This window comes from Lytechinus variegatus, chromosome 2 (genome assembly GCF_018143015.1).
Source record: "Lytechinus variegatus isolate NC3 chromosome 2, Lvar_3.0, whole genome shotgun sequence".
Classification (NCBI taxonomy): Eukaryota; Metazoa; Echinodermata; class Echinoidea; order Temnopleuroida; family Toxopneustidae; genus Lytechinus; species Lytechinus variegatus.
The window spans coordinates 74,718,615-74,738,032 of record NC_054741.1 but is presented as its reverse complement, the minus strand read 5'-3'; the positions used below and the strand labels follow the sequence as shown (position 1 = coordinate 74,738,032).

General features: G+C 35.6%; 1 protein-coding gene across 1 annotated transcript; it reads left to right on the top strand.

Moving 5' to 3' along the window:
- The first annotated feature begins 332 nt into the window (after positions 1-332).
- LOC121409012 (internal alternative NAD(P)H-ubiquinone oxidoreductase A1, mitochondrial-like) lies at positions 333-19,039 on the top strand. The gene is made up of 8 exons (XM_041600787.1): positions 333-402; positions 6,534-6,668; positions 8,624-8,794; positions 9,898-10,057; positions 15,591-15,675; positions 16,257-16,410; positions 17,334-17,487; positions 17,738-19,039. Exons 3-8 carry the CDS (start codon positions 8,693-8,695, stop codon positions 17,863-17,865), a joined length of 783 nt encoding a protein of 260 aa, XP_041456721.1. The 5' UTR covers positions 333-402; positions 6,534-6,668; positions 8,624-8,692; the 3' UTR covers positions 17,866-19,039.
- Positions 19,040-19,418: the final 379 nt, after the last annotated feature.

Genomic DNA, 19,418 nt, shown 5'->3' with positions numbered 1-19,418 from the left:
GATTAGGGGTGATTTGGGTGTAGAATCGACTGAAGATAATTTAAAGCCGATATGATGTCTATTTTGATTGGCTATTTAAAACCTATCTGTGAAAAGACAAATTACGCTAAGCAATGTATAAACTTTGTGTTATGTGTTACTTGAAGTTTTACCTGAGTGAATGTTGGTTTATGCTTCTCACGTGACTAAACAGTGTGTGTGAGATCCTGAAAATAATGTTATGGCATCAAAATGATCATAAAATTAAAAAAAATCTGACAATATTAACCGTGCTTTATCAAGCTGTGTAGACTTGGGTCGAAACGAAAAGTATAACACAACGAATGGAACGCTATATAAGCCCTTCTGAGGAGGGTTTCGGGCTGAAATGATTCCACAAGCAACTTTACCTCTGGAACAGAGGTGGGTAGCCTCTATATGTGTTACCAACCTTCATTTTGTTTTACATCATGCCCGGAATTCATGTCATTTTCATGGAACTGGAGGGGAATCGACCTCTCCGTACAAAAATGGACAATAATGTACACCCGCTGCGATGACTGTTTTGGGGAGATTTCATCGGCTCTAACATAAAAATGGGCAGCTAAATTTGGTATCAACTTAAAGATTAGGATGGTGTTTCATGAAAGTTGTCATCACTATCAAAATTTTCAGTGCTGTCTATTTCAGTGATATGCTTGCTTTTGATTGACTGAGAAGCTCTGACTGTGACTATGGTAACTGTGGGAGAAAGACATCTTGTTATAGTGCTGACAACTTTCATGAAACGGTCCCTAGATATCGGTGAAAATGATGTGGTCAGAATTTAGACGGAAATCTAAACGTTTTTAAAGGACAAGTCCACCCCTACAAAAAGTGATTTGAAAAAAAAAGAGAAAAATCCAACAAGCAAAACACTGGAAATTGTGTCAAAATCGGATGTAAAATAAGAAAGTTATGACATTAAATTTTCGCTTAATTTCACAAAACAGTTATATGCACATCCTGGTCGGTATGCAAATGAGGAGACTATGACGTCACCCACTCACTATTTCTTTTGTATTTGATTACAGTATATGAAATATGAAATATTCTAATTTCTCCTCCTTGTCAAGTGAAACAAAGTTTTATTTCTCCCTCAACATGTAGAATTGCCATTATTTTAACAGTTTATGGTTAACTCAAGTTGGTCCTTAATGTCAAATCTGTAAAAATTGAAATATTGTTTTATTCAAACAATAAAAAACAAAGAAATAGTGAGTGATGGACATCGATTCTCTCATTTGCATATCGCTGTTTTGTGAAAAATAAGCGAAACTTAACATAACTTTCTTATTTTACATCAGATTTAGATGAAATTTGCAGCGTTGTGTTTGTGTGATTTTTCTCTATCGATTGAAATCAACAATTTTCTGGGGTGGACTTGACCTTTAATGTAAATGCAAAAACCATGGATTATCCTACTATTTCGATGAACAATTATCATAAACCACCTGAAAGTTGTCTTTTATCTACTTTGAACCCTTTCACATGAAAAAGGGATATATCAGGATTATGTGGGAGTCATTTCAGATTCCTACATGAAAAGCCTCCTGTGAAATGTCCGTTTTTCAACTAGGTTGTCATATACGTGGCATTTTCGCTAAATGTCACATTTTACGATTTGAGGTAGGAAATTAACCTCTATTAGTGTTGTCTTTCAGCTAGGCATCACAAAAATAATTAGGTGGTCTGTCTATGACAGATCACCTATTGATTTCGTCAGAATTTTCTTTATTTCTTTCTTCCTATCTTTATTCATTGTACCTATTTTTTGTCGCCAACTTTTCTCGAAATTGGCTGAATCAATTTTGCTGATTTTTTTGTCATATATAGAATCTATCATAGAGACGGCAAAATAAGCTTTTCAAGGTCATATGGTCATGATGACGTCATTTACGCGCCATTTTGTAAAATTCTTCATTTGATCATATCTTCATTATCAATTATCAAAAACTAACAATATTTACATGACATTAACTTCATGTCAGGGGTCAAATGCCAATGTCATCAAAGGTCATGTAGAGGTCATGACGCGCGCGTACGCGCGCGTCAAAGGTAAAAAAATCGTCCAAATGACCTATAAAATTTTTTGGGTACGTTTCAGGTCATTTTAAGCATTTCAAAAATTTGCGCGCGCGCACATATGCGCGCGCCTTTCCGCGCGTTACACCTTAACGCAACGCAGAAAAACCGTTTCTTTTAATATCATTGCATTGCTAATAAAATTCTGAGCAATTTGATACCTTGATCAACCTTCTACAACCATTAATAACGAAATTAACACCCGTTAAACTTTGCAGCACGTGTGCGCGCGAGCTCTCACTATAGGCCATATATGGGCAAAAACATGCCTATTGCAAATTCACTGTAGCTCTTTAAATAGTCCGTTGACCCCCAATTTTTTTTTCATATATCGATAGATTATGAGTTGTAAATTTGATTTCATGTCACCATTGTCCCTAAATTATCTCGTGACGTCATCAAATAGGCGCCCAAACTAAAAATTTCATTTATTCAAAAATGACGTCATCAAATTTATGCAAATTTGGCTGTAACTTCTCGAATATAAATCATTTTTCGCCCAGATTTCGATATGTTGTAGTTTAGAAGGTACTCTTTCTCCTCAGTTACATGAATATTCGTTTTGAGGAACGCATCATTGCGTAAAACAGCGATGAAAAGAGGCATGTCATTTTTCCTCATTTTGCGTGTAATCTCTATGGGACATGACTTTTTCCCAAAACTAGATTCGACATTCCTCTATTTCGTGAGCCATATCTCCATTTTTTCTTGTCAGCTTTCCTTGAGCTTTTAACATGTTGTAGCTGAGATTCTGGGCTATCGGAAATGTGCCCTTCATTTTTGGATCAGATGCCGGGATCATGCCCGTATTTCACTTGCAAAATTGGAATTGTAATTTTCAAAATTGCTTACGTGTAATCTCTATGGGGAATATCGTGGCTCAATGGATAACGCATTTGACTTGCTTTCTCGAGGGCGGAGGTTCGATTCCTGGGGTAGAAAAGATGATTTTTTTTTCTTTTTTTTTCTTTTTGCCACCTCTTACATGATCCTTTATGATAATTAAAAGGTATGAAAGTTAAAATTTAGCAAGATAAAACAGATTATAATTGTTTTTTTCATATCACATGTATTTTGTGTGTAATCTCTATGGGACATGACTTTTTCTCAAAACTAGATTCGACATTCCTCTATTTCGTGAGCCATATCTCCATTTCTTCTTGTCAGTTTTGCCGGAGCTTTTAATATGTTATAGCTGAGATTCTGGGCTTTCGGTAATGTGCCCTTCACTTTTTGATCAGATGCCGGGATCATGCCCGTTTTTCACTTGCAATATTGGAATTGTAATTCTCAAAATTGCTTACGTGTAAAGTCTATGGGAAACATTAATAATCACATTGAGCAATGGTCAAAATTTATTCTTAGGATGTCTAGAATCAAGATTATCAATCATATCTAAATTATTCATTTTATACACTAGCCGACTCTGAATGAAAAATCATGACAGACCACCTAATTCGTCCGCATGACGAATTAAATTCTAGTTTTGTTTCGCCCCGGCCCACTGTGCGGCGGCGTCAACACCAAATCTTAACTGAAGGTTGTTAAGTTTTTAAAATGGCAGCATAACTTGAATAGTATATGAACCTAGTTAATCAAAAGGTTAATCAAGTATTACTGAACATCCTGCCTTAGTTTCCGGGTCATATGACCGAGGTCAAAGATCATTTAGAGTCAATGAACTTTTGTCAAGTTAGGGGAATCAACATCAAAATCTTAACCTAAGGTTAAGTTGTTGGAATGTCATCATAACTTTAAAAATATATACACCTAGTTCAAGAAACTTGGACATAAGGTTAATAAAGTATTAATGATGATCCAGCCTGAGTTTCAAGTCACATGACCAAGGTCAGAGGTCATTTAGGGTCAGTGAACTGTGGCCAAGTTGGGGGTATCTGTTGAATTACCATCATAACTTTGAAACTTTATGGATCTTATTCATGAAACGTGGACATAAGAGTAATCGGGTATCACCGAACATCCTGTGCGAGCTTCAGGTCACATGACCAAGGTCAATGAACTTTGGCCATGTTGGGGGTATCTGTTGAATTACCATCATAATTTTTAAAGTCTATGGATCTGATCCATGAAACTTGGACATAAGAGTAATCAAGTATCACTGAACTTCCTTTGCGAGTTTTAGGTCACATGACAAGGTCAAAAAATATTTAAAGTCAACGAACTTTGGCCAAGTTGGGGGTATTTGTTGAATTACCATCATAACTGTGAAAGTTTATGGATCTGACTCATGAAACTGGACATAAGAGTAATCGGGTATCACCGAACATCCTGTGCGAGTCTCAGTTCACATGACCAAGGTCAAAGGTCAATGAACTTTGGTCATGTTGGGGGTATCTGTTGAATTACCATCATAACTGTGAAAGTTTATGGATCTGACTCATGAAAATTGGACATAAGAGTAATCGGGTATCACCGAACATCCTGTGCAAGTCTCAGTTCACATGACCAAGGTCAAAGGTCAATGAACTTTGGTCATGTTGGGGGTATCTGTTGAATTACCATCATAACTTTGAAAGTTTATGGATCTGATTCATGAAACTTGGACATAAGAGTAATCAAGTATCACTGAACATTCTGTGCGAGTTCAAGTCACTTGACTAAGGTCAAAGGTCATTTAAGGTCAATAATTTTTTTCCATGTTAGGGGTATTTGTTAAATTTCCATTATTACTCTGTAAGTGTAATGGTCTTGTTCAAAAACTTGAACATAAGAGTAATCAAGTATCACAACATCCTGTGCGAGTTTCAGGTCACATGACCAAGGCCAATGGACTTCGGCCATTTTGGGGGTATTTGTTGAATAACCATCATAACTCTGACAGTGTATGGATCTAGTTGATAAAACTTGGACATAAGGGTAATTAAGTATAAATCAACATCTCATGCGAGTTTCAGGTCACCAAATAAAAGTCAAAGGTCATTTAAGGTCATTGAACTTTTGGAGGTAATTATTTATGTCATGACTTTCAAAGTTTATAGATACATGTATAGTTTATAAGATGTGGATATAGGGGTAATCAAGTATCACTAACAAGTCTTAGGTCGCATGATCAAGGTCAAATGTCATTTATTGTCAATGAACTTAGTATTGTATCATTATTGAATGGTGTTTTTTGTGAATAATTATTTCATAGTAGTTTTCAAAGTCAGCACTGCTGCTATATTGAATTGCGCGATACAGGTGAGACTGCCAGAGGCACTCCACTTGTTGGTTAAAACCCTTTTCTTTCTTTCTTTTTGTTTTTGCTTGTCATATTCTTCCTAGGGAAAAAGTGCCTCCCCCTCCCCTTTGGAACATCCTGGATCCCCACTCCTGAGTCTACCAAACAACCACTCTCGTTATAGCAGACCAAAACTTTAAAATCCTTCCTTACGTTTTACTCCCATTACCTCATTAGGATTGTCTTAGGGTGCGTTTATGCGCCACTTTTTTACCCTAGAATCATGATCTGAATCATGATTCTACAGATTCACGATTGCGTTTAGTCAAAAGTGAAAGTAAACGTCTTTCAAATCACAAACATGAAACACACACAGAAAAAGGGGCATTTGGAAAGAGGTTTTTGTAGAATCACGAACAAAAAAGGTCGTATAAACGCAATCGTGATTTGAATCTTGATTCTATGACCTCACTGTGTCGGGCTACTTTCGGTTTGACTCTTACCAAGCTCAAGGTACTCTATATGCTCATTGTATGGACATGATTATGTACTATGCATGCATTTCTTGTGATGTGCAAGTTCTGTGTTGGTCATCGCATCGTCCACTACTTTTCATTTTTTTGGTCATTTCTTCAACTTCTAGTAAATGAATTAATCTAGTTCTAGTAAATGAATTAACTGGGCAGACAATGATCTCGGTTGTTGTTGAGTAACAGTATCAATATTAAATTGGATCTACGCTGAAATCCACTTCCAAACACCATTTTGGATAAACCAACAAGATTGATAGAAGCATACGGACCCTATGATAGAAGTAAACAAAATGTGGTATAGACTGAATTCTGGAAGCAAAGGATTTTCCGAGAGCCAAAACAAGTGAAAAAAACATCCTCTGTCAAACTGCGCACTAGTGACGCGCACTTGAATGGCCCGAATCTGAGGAGAAACAGCATTGGAATGAAGTTCTTGTAAACGTTAATTCTGTGATATTGTGATTCATGTTTGTGTTTTAAATCATGATTCAAATCATGATTCAAATCATGAATATGGCTTGAGGTTGCATAAACACAGCCTTAATTAAGTTAATAGTATGGGGTTTTTTCATCCTGTCTTTGTCGGGGCAGGGCAGTCGACAGGGTTTTATTGTTGGTTCAGGGTGGTACTCGCACGCTCATAAACATGAATATCTCAATCAAATAGGTACCATCCAAATCATTACTGATGTTTTTCCAATTTTTGTTCTTGACAGATTCTCACTTGTCAAAGTGCTGTGGATTACAGTTCTTGTTATGATCTGAGTTATGATAAGCTTGTCATTGGTGTAGGGGCTATCAGTAATACCTTTGGGGTTCAAGGAGTGTCTGAACATGCCTTCTTTCTAAAGGTAATATAATTATGTTAATGGTAGTGTACTATACTGAATGTGTATACAGTTTTTTATGCAGAGGGCATCAAATGAGAGTATTTTATAAGATGATTTTTTATAATGATATCAAATTAATATTTTGTATTTTCTACTTTTAATAAAATGTTACATTCCATGTCCCTGGGAAGCGGGATTGCTAAGGGTGCTGAACCACCAACTGGAATTCTATTAGGTGTTGCAAATTGGAGAAGTGTAACCAAGATGACCTACACTTTTGATTTAAACTTTTTTTTTGCTTGTCAAATTTCTCAGGACCAAAATGGCCTCCATTCTCTTTGGTGACACTTTTTTTTCTTTTTGAATTTACATCACCCCCTGTAAAAAACTTGATCTTGGGCCCTGTTAATACTTTTTTGTCTCGCCCACCAGAGGTGAAGGCGAGACTTAGGGATCCAAATGCCGTCCGTCGTCCGTCCATCACAAACCTAATGACACATAACTCCACAACTGTAAGTCGCTTTTCAACCAAAACTTTGATGGTAGATGGACTTGGGGGACCTGCATGTTATGCTGCAGTCTGAGGTCACATGGTAAGGTCAAAGGCCATTTTCAGGTCAACGTTAAATTTTACATTCAAGACTCTCTTATGACACCTACCTCCGCAAACCGTAAGTCGCTTTTCATCCAAACTTTGATGGTAGATGGACATGGGGGACCTGCATGTTATGCTGCAGTCGGAGGTCACATGATAAGGTCAAAGGTCATTTTCAGGTCAACGTTAAATTTTACATTCAAGACTCTCTTATGACACCTAACTCCGCAAACCGTAAGTCACTTTTCAACCAAACTTTGATGGTAGATGGACATGGGGGACCTGCATGTTATGCTGCAGTCGGAGGTCACATGATAAGGTAAAAGGTCATTTTCAGGTCAACGCTAAAGTTTACATGCAAGACTCTCTTGTGACACCTACCTCCGCAACAGTAAGTCACTTTTCAACCAAACTTGGAATATATATAGACTTGAGGGATGTGCATGTTATGCTGCAGTCGGAGGTCACATGGTTAGGTTAAAGGTCATTTTGAGGTCAACGTTAAAGTTTACATGCAAGACTCTCTTATGACACTTAACTCCGCAACCGTAAGTTACTTTTCAACAAAACTTGGATGGTAGATGTACTTAGGCAACCTGCATGTTATGCTGCAGTCGGAGGTCACATGGTAAGTTCAAAGGTCATATTCAGGTCAACATTAAAGGTTACGTGCAAGGCTCTTATGACAAGTGTTATTCCATCCCAGTCATTTTACAATGAAGTTTCGATATAATTCTCTTGCGTGCCCTCGCAAATCACGATATTTCTGGTTATTTTCATAAGTGGGCGAGACACAAAATTGCTTTTGCCTTGTGTTTTAAAGCTCTTACAAGTCCCTTTTTATATAAAACCCCCCGAAATATGGAATAAAAATATCATGATTTTTGGTACCTTATTTATATCTCTAAGTTTGAAAAAAAGAAGTTATCCAGTTGCCCTTTGTAAATAAAACTAAAAATATCACTGAGATAGAGCACTAGATATCTAAATATTCAATATTCATATTTTCACCAAAAAATCTGAGGTTGAAAAAGTTTTTATTTCATAATTTATTTCATAACATTTCTATTAATAAATTTGTCAGTATTTATGTATTCGGTGCAATAGGAAGCAACTAGTAAACAATGAAAATAAATAGAATTTGCCATTCAGATAAACTGGCATGTCAATGGACCAAATGTACAACAATATATGCTTTTGAAGTTTGAAAATTTTGAATAAAAAAAAAATCTGTAGTTTTATAGATTAGCAGAGGTACAGTAATAAAATCATGATCTACTTTGACGACTTCTGAATGTGCTCTTTTTCTTCAAGCATTGATGTCACACCCTTAAAACATGAAAGACTTGTTTTTTTCTGCTATGTATCCCTTCCATTGCAGGAAGTTGCCGATGCTAGGGCCATCAGGAATCGTATTCTCAGTAACTTTGAATTGGCACTCCATCCAAACATGACCGAGCAGGATAAGAGACGACTTCTTCACATTGTTATTGTTGGTGGTGGACCAACTGGAGTTGAGTTTGGTGCAGAGCTCCATGACTTTGTTAGAGAGGTATGTTTGCCTTCAGGGGGCACTGCCACTTTTACTACATTATGATGGCGAAGCTTAGGGGGCAGCTCCTCCCTTGAATATGAATTTATTCCATTGAAACTACATATCATAATTAAAAGGGTATTATAAAAAATGCATGCAACATATTATACATACTCATTGGTTGCCATTTGAACCCGTATGGAGAAAACGCAAAAAAGGAGTTCAATTAAATATAGCTGGATGACTGATCAATTATTAAAATATATGTGTTTATATAATACAATGAAAAAACAAGGTGGCATGATGTAGCAAGTAAGTTCAGTAAGTAAGGCACTTTTTTCCAAAATTGTCAGCCCCCCCCCCCCACTTTCAAAACCGTTCCGTGGCCCCTGTGTCAAGCCGCTGCAGACTAAAGGATAGGAATAGAAATAATAGAAAAATATGAATGCATGCAGCAAAAACCATCAAAAGTGCGGTATGCAACAAAACAAATACAGTGAAGTGTATTGGAAAAGGAAAATCAAAACAGTATTTCAAAGGAGGGGATTTGAGTTTGTTGAATGGTTGCCTCTGGTTTTGTGGGGTTAGTATTTGGAGGAGGTGAAAGAGACAATGTCTATTGGTAGGCAGTGAGGTGTGGAGCTGATTTTTGAGCTCCAAACATATTGAAGGCATCAATGATGGATGGGGGAAAATACACATGAAGCATTTAATATATGTGCTGATACATGAACATTGACAAAAAATCAGTGAATATAACATAGAGATACTGCAAAGAATGATTGTAGTCATTTAAGTTCCTTGGTATATATCTGAAGACAAATCACAATATAGGTGTAGCAAAAAAAAAGCCTGGTGAATAGAATAGCTTGTTTTAGGGGCTTGTTGCTGAGTGAAATGTGAATGCATAAAATGTAGTACCATGCTGAATCAGCAGTCTATTGTTTCTCAAGGTGCATTTTATATTAATTCAAAATACTTAATATAGTCTTAAGCTGGAATAACAACCATGAATTACAAATCAAAACACAAACTGACAGACAGAAGATGGGTAAGAGTGAACTATCATTTGCAGGGTACTGGCATTATACACAAGTTCATGTTTTTTATCTTTTGTCCAGGATGTTTCCAGACTTTACAAGGAAGAACAGAAGTTGGTCCAGGTGTCCCTTATAGAAGGTCGTAAGGTACTGGGTGCTTTCAATCAAAAGCTACAGCAGTATGCTGTTAAGAAGATTAAAGCTAGGAAACAGATGGAATTATTACAGGCCAATGTCAATAGTAAGTCATATAGAGAAATGTGCTTATTTCACAGTCCAGGATAGAAGAGGCGTAACCTTGTTTTTTTATATATACAATATTTTTTGATGGTTTCTTGTCAATTCGAGGGTGCTGATTACGAATCTGAATGATGCCACTCGTGTAACCTTGAGCATTTTCCGCAAATTGGCAAAATCCAATATGGCCGCCAAAATATGCAAATTACCCATAAAAATCCTAAAATTGTCCGCACATTTGCTACGAAATGCATGAAATTGAGTGGCATGAGTGAGATACTCTCTGAAAAATTAATTTTTGACAAAATATTTATTTTCCTCATATTCAAAATGGCCGCCAAAGTCCATTGTATACTCTATTATGTACAATATAAGGAGGAAAAACGAGCTTTCGCAAAAGTGAGCACTAAACTGCAAAAAATCGCGATGTATGAACGAAGTGATATACGCAAATCATTATTACTAACGAGATATATCATTCATTATATCATAAATGGGAAGATTTCTGTATTTTGATATCTAAAATGGCCGCCACTGGCCCAAACAGTATTGCGTACAATGGCAATGGGGGCCAAAAAATTCACAAGAGTGATCACTAAAATGCATATTATTAAGATTACACGAGTAACTTTTAACGAAATATATCATTAATATGCCATGTATTGTGAGGAATGTTGTATTTTGATTTTCAAAATGGCTGCCAAAGGCCCTAAAAGTATTATGCACACAATGAGAAAGAGGGGCAAAGAAATCACAAGAGTGATCACTAAAATGCATATATATGTGATAAATTAATGGGATACTGTTTAAAAACATATTTTCTAACGAAATATATCATTCAGGTTTAAAGTTTGTGTTAAATACTGTAGTTTTACTTTCAAAATGGCCGCCATAGACATTAACAGTATTATGTACAATGCAAAGTGGGAAACCAATATGAGCACCATAAATGCAAGTATTAGTGATCTATGAGTAGAATATTGTCCGAAAGCATAATTTATATTAAGAGATATCATTTATTCTGCCAGTTAGGTGATGAATACTGTTATTGGAAAGTCAAAATGGCCGATACAGGCCCTTATGATAATTATGCGCAATGTGAATGGGAACAAATTATTTCAACAGAATTTGGCTTTGCTTGGCCAAATGGTGATGTATGAGTGAAATATCGTCTGAAAACACGATTTATAACAAAATATATCATCTCTTATGTAATTTAGGTGATAAATACTGTATTTCATCATTCAAATTGGCTGCCATATGCCCTTTTTGTGAACATTATTTGTCTACACTCAAATTTATATTATACGATAAGGGCCTATGGTGGCCATTTTCAATTTAAAAATGCAGTGTTTATCACCTTAAATACACGACATTATGATATATCTTGTTAGAAACCATGGTTTTGACAACATTTCACCCTTGCATCAGAATTCACAATTATAGGCAATATTTAGAGTCAAACAAAGCCAAATTATGTCAAAATTATATGTCCAATGTTACAATGTACATAATACTTTAGGACCTATGGAAGCCATTTTGGATTTCAAAGTACAGCATTTATTACCTCCACAACCAATATGTGATGTATTTAGTTAGAAATAATGTTTAAGACAATATTTCTACTCGTATATCACAGTCATATGCATTTTATGATTCTCACTCTTGTGAAAATTAGTTTCTCCATTCGCATTGTACATAATAAATATAGGGATTATGGCGGCCATTTTGAATGTCAAATTACAGAATTTATAACATAAATGGCATATTAACAATGATGTTTTTAGTCAGTATTCCACTAGTTTATCTTAATTATATGCATTTTAGTGCTCACTCTTGTCACCTTTTCCCCCGGCCATTGCCCTTGTACATAATACTCTTTATGCCACTGGTCGCCATTTTGAATGTTGAAATACAGTATTTATCACCTAAATTACATAAGATATGATATATTTTGTTATAAATCATGTTTTCAGACGATATTTTACTCAAACATCACCATCTGGCCGGCTCGGTGTAAAAATGGCAGAGGTAATAATGGCAGAGGTAAAAATGGCAGAGATAAAAATGGCAGAGGTAATAATGGCAGAGGTAAAATTGGCAGAGGTAATAATGGCAGAGGTAAAAATGGCAGAGGTAATAATGGCAGAGGTAAAAGTGGCAGAGGTAAAAATGGCAGAGGTAATAATGGCAGAGGTAAAATGGCAGAGGTCATAATGGGAGAGGTAAAAATGACAGCTCTAGGTAAAATATGGCCAGCCTCAAACCCGGAAGCAATGAATTGTCAAAAAGCCCCCGCATGTACATAGATTAAATTAGAAGTGCATGTCACGGTGAGGCATTTCATCATATCATTATGTCTTTATCGGCCTAACAATGCTATTTACGAATTCGTTGGAGGTGTACCGTGAAGGCTTTTTAAAAAGAAATCAAACGACAAATATTTTTTCATTCAATTCATTAGGAGCAAAATGAAACTGCACTATTCTCATTCATCATTTTATAACATTACTTTTTGTCTAGCTGTTTTTTTTTATGTCTAAAGTTTTGCCAGGTTTACCGTTACAAAAAAGGAGGAAGAGTAGACATAAGAGAGGTGGAGAGACAGAGAGGGTTAGGGGTGGGAAAAGAACATAGCGGGAAAAGCTTAGATCTTGAAATTGTCACGAATGATTGTGGTTGAATATTATGTCCTTATTTGTAATGTCGTCTGTACTATTCTTTTTAAATATTTGAATGACAATAAGCATGCGTTCCCAGGCTTGGCACTGAATATGTAACTGACTATGAAAATCAATAATAATCTTGACTGGTAAACCAATTTGGGGTCGATCGAGGGGGACCGTCTGGTTCAGATTCTTTGCATAAAAGAAGACCCTGAACCTTCTTTACCATTGCATCCAATATGATATAGACGGCTTGATGGTCATAACCCTTGGAAGCGGAAGTGCTGTTGGGTATTTTTTACGCCATAAGCAGCACCCTCTTGGTAATTAGCTTGGTATGCTAAAAAAACATTGTTTATTATCTGATTGTTATTATTTTTGTTGTAATTCTTTTTCTGAGTAAAAAGAACTTCACTTAGTTGAAATAGTTTTTTAAGTCATTTTCCCCCTTAATCAAATCCCCTTTGATTTTAGAGTGAAAACTTTTTTCTTCTCGGCTTTTTAACAAACCAGCACCCCATATCTCTTTCATTTTTGCTTATGCCATCTTTACCTTTGCCATCTTCAACTCCGCCATTTTTTACACTGTTAGAAAATTTATGCTTAGAAATAAAACAAAATCCTGCAACAGAGTCTGGAGAACCCCTGTAATCTTACTGCACATGTGTAATCCTACATGCATGCATTTGTATAAACTTACAGAAAATTGGTATTTTGTGCATGTACCCTTACAAATTTATTGTAATAAAACTGTTTTCCCCTTTTTTAAAACATATCTGTTCTGTAAAATTTAAGAAAAATTGTGGAAAACTATCCTGTTATTATAATCTTCAAAATTATTTGTTGTTTTTTTCTGTAAAACCTGTTTTTTTATTTTTCTTCTGTAGAATCTACTGTTTTTTCTAATAGTGTACCTCGGCCACTTTTACCTCTGCTATTGTCACGTCTTCCATTTTTACCTCTTGTCATTTTTACCTCTGCCATTTTGACCTCTGCCATTTTTACCTCTGCCATTTTCTACCTCTGCCATTATTACCTCTGCCATTTTTACTTCTGCCATTTTACATGTTTTACCTCAGTATCTGCCATTTTTACCTCTGCCATTTTTACCTATGCCATTATTACCTCTGCCATTTTTACCTGGCACCATCTGGCCAAGCAAAGCCAAATTCTGCTGAAATAATTTGTTCCCATTCACATTGTGCATAATATCGTAAGGGCCTGTAGCGGCCATTTTGACTTTCCAATAACAGTATTTATCACCTAACTGGCAGAATAAATGATATCTCTTAACTGCTTAATAGAAATTATGCTTTCAGACAATATTTTACTCATAGATCACTAATACCTGCATTTATGGGGCTCACTCCTGTGAATATTGGTTTCCCACTTTGCATTGTACATAATACTGTTAATGTCTCTGGCGGCCATTTTGAAAGTAATAATATAGTATTTAACACACACTTTAAACCTGAATGATATATTTCGTTAGAAAATATGTTTTTAAACAGTATCTCAGTAATTTATCAGTCATATATATGCATTTTAGTGATTACTCTTGTGATTTCTTTGCCTCACTTTCTCATTGTGGATAATACTTTTAGGGCCTTTGGCAGCCATTTTGAATATCAAAATACAGCATTCATCACATACATGACAAATTGATAATGTATTTCGTTAACAATTATGTTTTTATTCAATATTCCACTCGTTTAATCTTGATAATATGCATTTCTGTGGTCACTCTTGTGAATTTTTTCGGCCCCCATTGCCATTGTACGCAATACTGTTTGGGCCAGTGGCTGCCATTTTAGATATCAAAATACAGAAATGTTCCCATTTATGACATAATAAATGATATATCTCGTTAGTAATGATGATTTGCATATATTACTTCGTTAATACATCGCAATTTTTTGCGGTTTAGTGCTCATTTGTGTGAAAATTGGTTTTCCCTATTTATATATATTGTACATAATAGAGTATACAATGGACTATGGCGGCCATTTTGAATATCAGGAAAATAAATATTTTGTCAACAATTATTTTTTCGGAGTGTATTTTACTCCTGCCACACGCTTTCATGCATTCCATAGCCAATGTGCGGACAATTTTAGTATTTTCATGGGTAATTTGCATATTTTGGCGGCCATATTGGATTTTGCCAATTTGCGGAGAATGCTCATGGTTACACGAGTGGCATCATCCAGATTCGTAATCAGCACCCTCGAATTGACAAGAAACCATCAAAAAATATTGTATATATAAAAAAACAAGGTTTGGTCAAGTTTCTATGGGGCCTATCCTGGACTATATTTCACTGTCCTTCATCACAGTATAGTTATTAAGCATGCATATTTCCTAATTCCGAGTGGGGCTATTGTTTAGAACCAGTTACTATGGTGATGAATAACGGTGACATCAGCTTCTGTTCTCTATCAAGATGCAAAAACATATATGATTCGTCTTCAGATGGTGAGCCTCATTGATCTTATTATTGCAACATAATGGGTGATTTCAAGCTTAGTGTTTGTGGCAATTCAGCAACATATGTGAAATAACTCAATGGGTCATTAGATTTGGGAATATATACATACACATAAACTATGAAATAAATTAAGTGTTTTGCTTTTATTATAGAGATATCAGAAAAATTTATGAACCAAACACATATCTAGTAAAGTGTTTATGATCAGAAATAATAAGTTATATTTCTTGATAATAATGAGTATTGTATTTTACTACCCAAATCTTATTTTCATCTAGCTTAATAGTTCTCTCCATGAAGAACACAAAGGATGTAAGAAAGAGTTTCATGCATTAAAGCTCACAGAGAAATTTATTTTGTATTTGATTATCTTTTCATTAAAGAAGTGGAAGCTGATGGCGTGACCTTGTCTGATGGTAGATTTCTTCCTTGTGGTCTAGTGGTATGGTCAACTGGTCTTGCTCCACGGTAAGTATACAGATAAATGTGCATTCATTCAATGCCTACATTCATTAACTATTTTCAGCTGGTAAGTGACATGAGAAGCATGCTGTTTGTATTAATGGACCTCAAAAGACAAGAACTGCCCGATTCAGAATTCTCAGTATGGAGTATTGTATTTCTTTGAGGATGAAACAGGTAGTGATAGAATACAGTGGCAAAAGCAAAGTGGGAGATCATTATGAGCATGTGTTTTTAGATCCAAGTTGTGATTGAATATGAACTCAGAAAAGACTAAAACCAAAAAGTGTTACCTAAGATATTTTACTAACAGAGGCTCTGAGAATGTATTGTATTTTCACTTAGAAAACAAAAATCAATAAGAAAAAAGCTTTTAGAGGAATTAAATGTGAGATTGGTTCAGCTCTTCACTGTTAATTCCATATTGCAATTTTAGACACTTTCATCTATTTTTTGTGTGGGTGTGTGTGTGTGATAAATTATAGGTTCAACATTTGAATTGTGATCTTTTGATTTTGAACAGTTGAGAATGCAACAGATAATAATCTGTTTTGTACATGCAATCACCTTTTGTTTTCTCTTCATAGACCCTTCACAGAATCCCTTGATCTACCTAAGAATGCACAAGGTCAGTTAGTAACGGATGAGAGGTTAAGAATAGCATCAGTAGATGACAGCAGTGTCTATGCATTAGGAGACTGTGCTGATATAGTAGGCAATCCTCTGCCATGCACAGGCCAGGTGAGTATATACAATACAAAATGTATATTGAGAGCTTGGTTGGAAATACCTGGTGCCCGTCTTACAAAGAGTTACGATTGATCCAATCAATCGTAACTACTCTATGGAAATCCACCAGCGTCATAAATTGTTCTTTAATAAAATTTGCACAATGTCTTTTGAAAGCAAAGAGAAGCATACTGAATCGTCAAGAAAAGAGTTAATGTATGAATATACCTCAAAACTAGAAAAATATTTTGAAGAAATATGCATTTTAGATGTTGACGTTCCTGGCTTTCCATAGATGTGATTGATTGGATCAATCATAATTTTTTGTAAGATTGGGCCCTGGACTCTGTCTTACAGAGAGTTGTGATTGATCTGATCAACCTCATCTATATAGAAATCCATCTTTGTCATAATATTTCCCACAGGAAATGTGCAGTGTCCTTTGTCAACCAAGACCAGCACACTGGATTGTCAATTTCAGATCATGAAGCATACCATAACTTCAGAATCGTCATGTACATGTAATAATAATAATAAATTGGTTCTTATATAGCGCATAATCAATGGAAATTGCTCTATGCGCTTAGTACAAATTGCTCTCCAATATTACAGTTACACTACAACAAAAATAAATATGTTTTCAAATTTCTTGGCATGTACAAGCCATCTTTGCTCAAAGCCTCTGAAAAGATAGCCTTACTACATGTATTCCCCTTGCCAATGTTGATTTTATTATTCTTGTTGGTGATGTCAGCTTGCCTTGATTTGTATCAATGATAATAGAGCAGCAAAATATGGATTCAAGCAATTCTTTTTTAAGTGTTGCATAGTTAATCCTCCAGAGGAATTTTTATGGTAATTCTCTTAGCCTACTAGATGAACTATCAACTATTGAAGCTTATAGTAACTTACCATGGTCCTAATTCTATTTCCAGGTAGCAGAAAAGCAAGGTCGTTACCTAGCTAATCTGTTGGCCCACCCTGGACCTTTGGAAGACATCCCTCCTTATGTCTACAAAGGCTTTGGAATGTTGGCCTATGTAGGAGATTACAAGGCTCTTACTGAGACACCTGCCCTCAAGACACAAGGTAAGTTGCACTGACTGAAACCTTGAGGGGAAATCAATTTAAAATGCCCCTAATTCGACTCAGAAGTTCATATGCTCTCAATTTTCTCGAAAGTTACTTTTTGTTTTCTCAAAAACTCAGTATGTGCTGAATCAAGTAAATCACCCAAGATGTACTGCGAATTGAAGAGACAAGTCACACCTTGATGGAGATGGACACATTTTATTTAATTCAATTCTGCCATTTCCCCTATATTCTCTTCTTTAATCAGGATTTAGTTCATGGCTTTTGTGGCGATCAGCATACCTGACACGTCTTGGCAGCTGGCGGCTTCGTATGCAGGTCCCCGTTGATTGGACCAAGACTCTTCTATTCGGCAGAGACATTTCAAGGTTCTAGACCAGTCATAAGATCCAGAGAAGACTGTCTGAGTGAGCATTAGATCTACCAATGGACTTGGCCCTTCTGTATTTTTCCTGTAGCCATGTGAGCAAGGGCTTCTGACATGGAGAGGCATCGTCATATGTGTCTGAAAGCTTGGGAAACAGACTTTGATCAACTCTGGGGTTAGTTGCAAGAAACTTGCAACCAATTACAAATCAATTTTAGGTCCTAAAATTCATCAGTAGTCTTCCAATGGGTTGATAGCTTGTTTCTTTCAAAGATCTATAATATATCTGTAAAATTGCACTTAGAGGATCAGAGTAGCAACTATAGTCGATTAATTTTTTCTTTCTGCCACAGGATATAGGCTAGCAATTGCAAAGTTTGATTAATTGCAATGCTCATGATTGATTTTAGGAATTACATTTTAATTGCATTGATTGGAAGTCTCTTACAATGCTCTCTTAAGGAATTAGGTCTTATAGTTGTTGCATTGCCTTGCTTTATATTTTAGCAGGTGGCTTTGATGGTTTACATTGATTTGCATCACAAGAATAATTATATCTTATAGATTTACTTTTCTATTTATTCCACCTCCCTTTTCCATGCACTTAGCTCTTCTTCAATTGAAGTACATATAACAGAACTACCTCTGTTATTTCTTGTCTAAATAAAGTTGGTTTTATTTCTCAATTTACTATAGTGTAGGTCATTCTACTATGTACAGTACATAAAATGAGAAGTATAGTGGCCATGTGCATTCCCAATACCCAGACCACTCTAGATAATAATAGTCTTTAATTCCATAGATGTGTATATGGACCAGTGAGTTGGCAGTTGGGTGTATAACCATTATGATCTAGCCCTATTCAAGCTGTTCTTTTATTCCCATGGACCAGTGAATAGGCATGCAGTTGGGTATTACCATATGATCTACTTCTATGGGGGCCTATTCAAGCTATTCTTTTATTTCCAGGGTCATTTGGGTGTATATAGCTAAATGATTTAACTCTATGGGGGCCTATTCAGGGTATTATTCTTGATTTCATTTTGTTTGGCAATCTGTCAAATATGGGGCCCAGTCGGGATGATCCCGGCTGAAGGTATTTCTAGCTAAATACATAAAGTAACATTCACTGAGCAAAATGCCGAAAATTTCATCCAAATCGGATAACAAAGTTACTGAATTTTAAAGTTTAGCAATATTTTGTGAAAACAGTTGTCATGAATATTCATTAGGTGGGCTGATAATGTCACATCTCCACTTGATCTTTTTTATCTTTATTTTTTATCTTTATTTTATTATATGAAATTAGGTTTATTAAATTTTTTTCCTCCAAGAACTAGAAAAATTGGATAGACAATTGATTTAGTGCATTAGTTATTTATTGCTGTATCCTATTTCATTATAAGAGAGTCATATTATTCATGCAAGTATGACATAATGAAAAAAAAAGTGGAGATGTGACATCATCAGCCCACCTAATGAATATTCATGACTTTTCACAAAATATTGTTAAACTTTGAACTTCAATAACTTTATTATTTGTTATCTGATTTGGATAAAA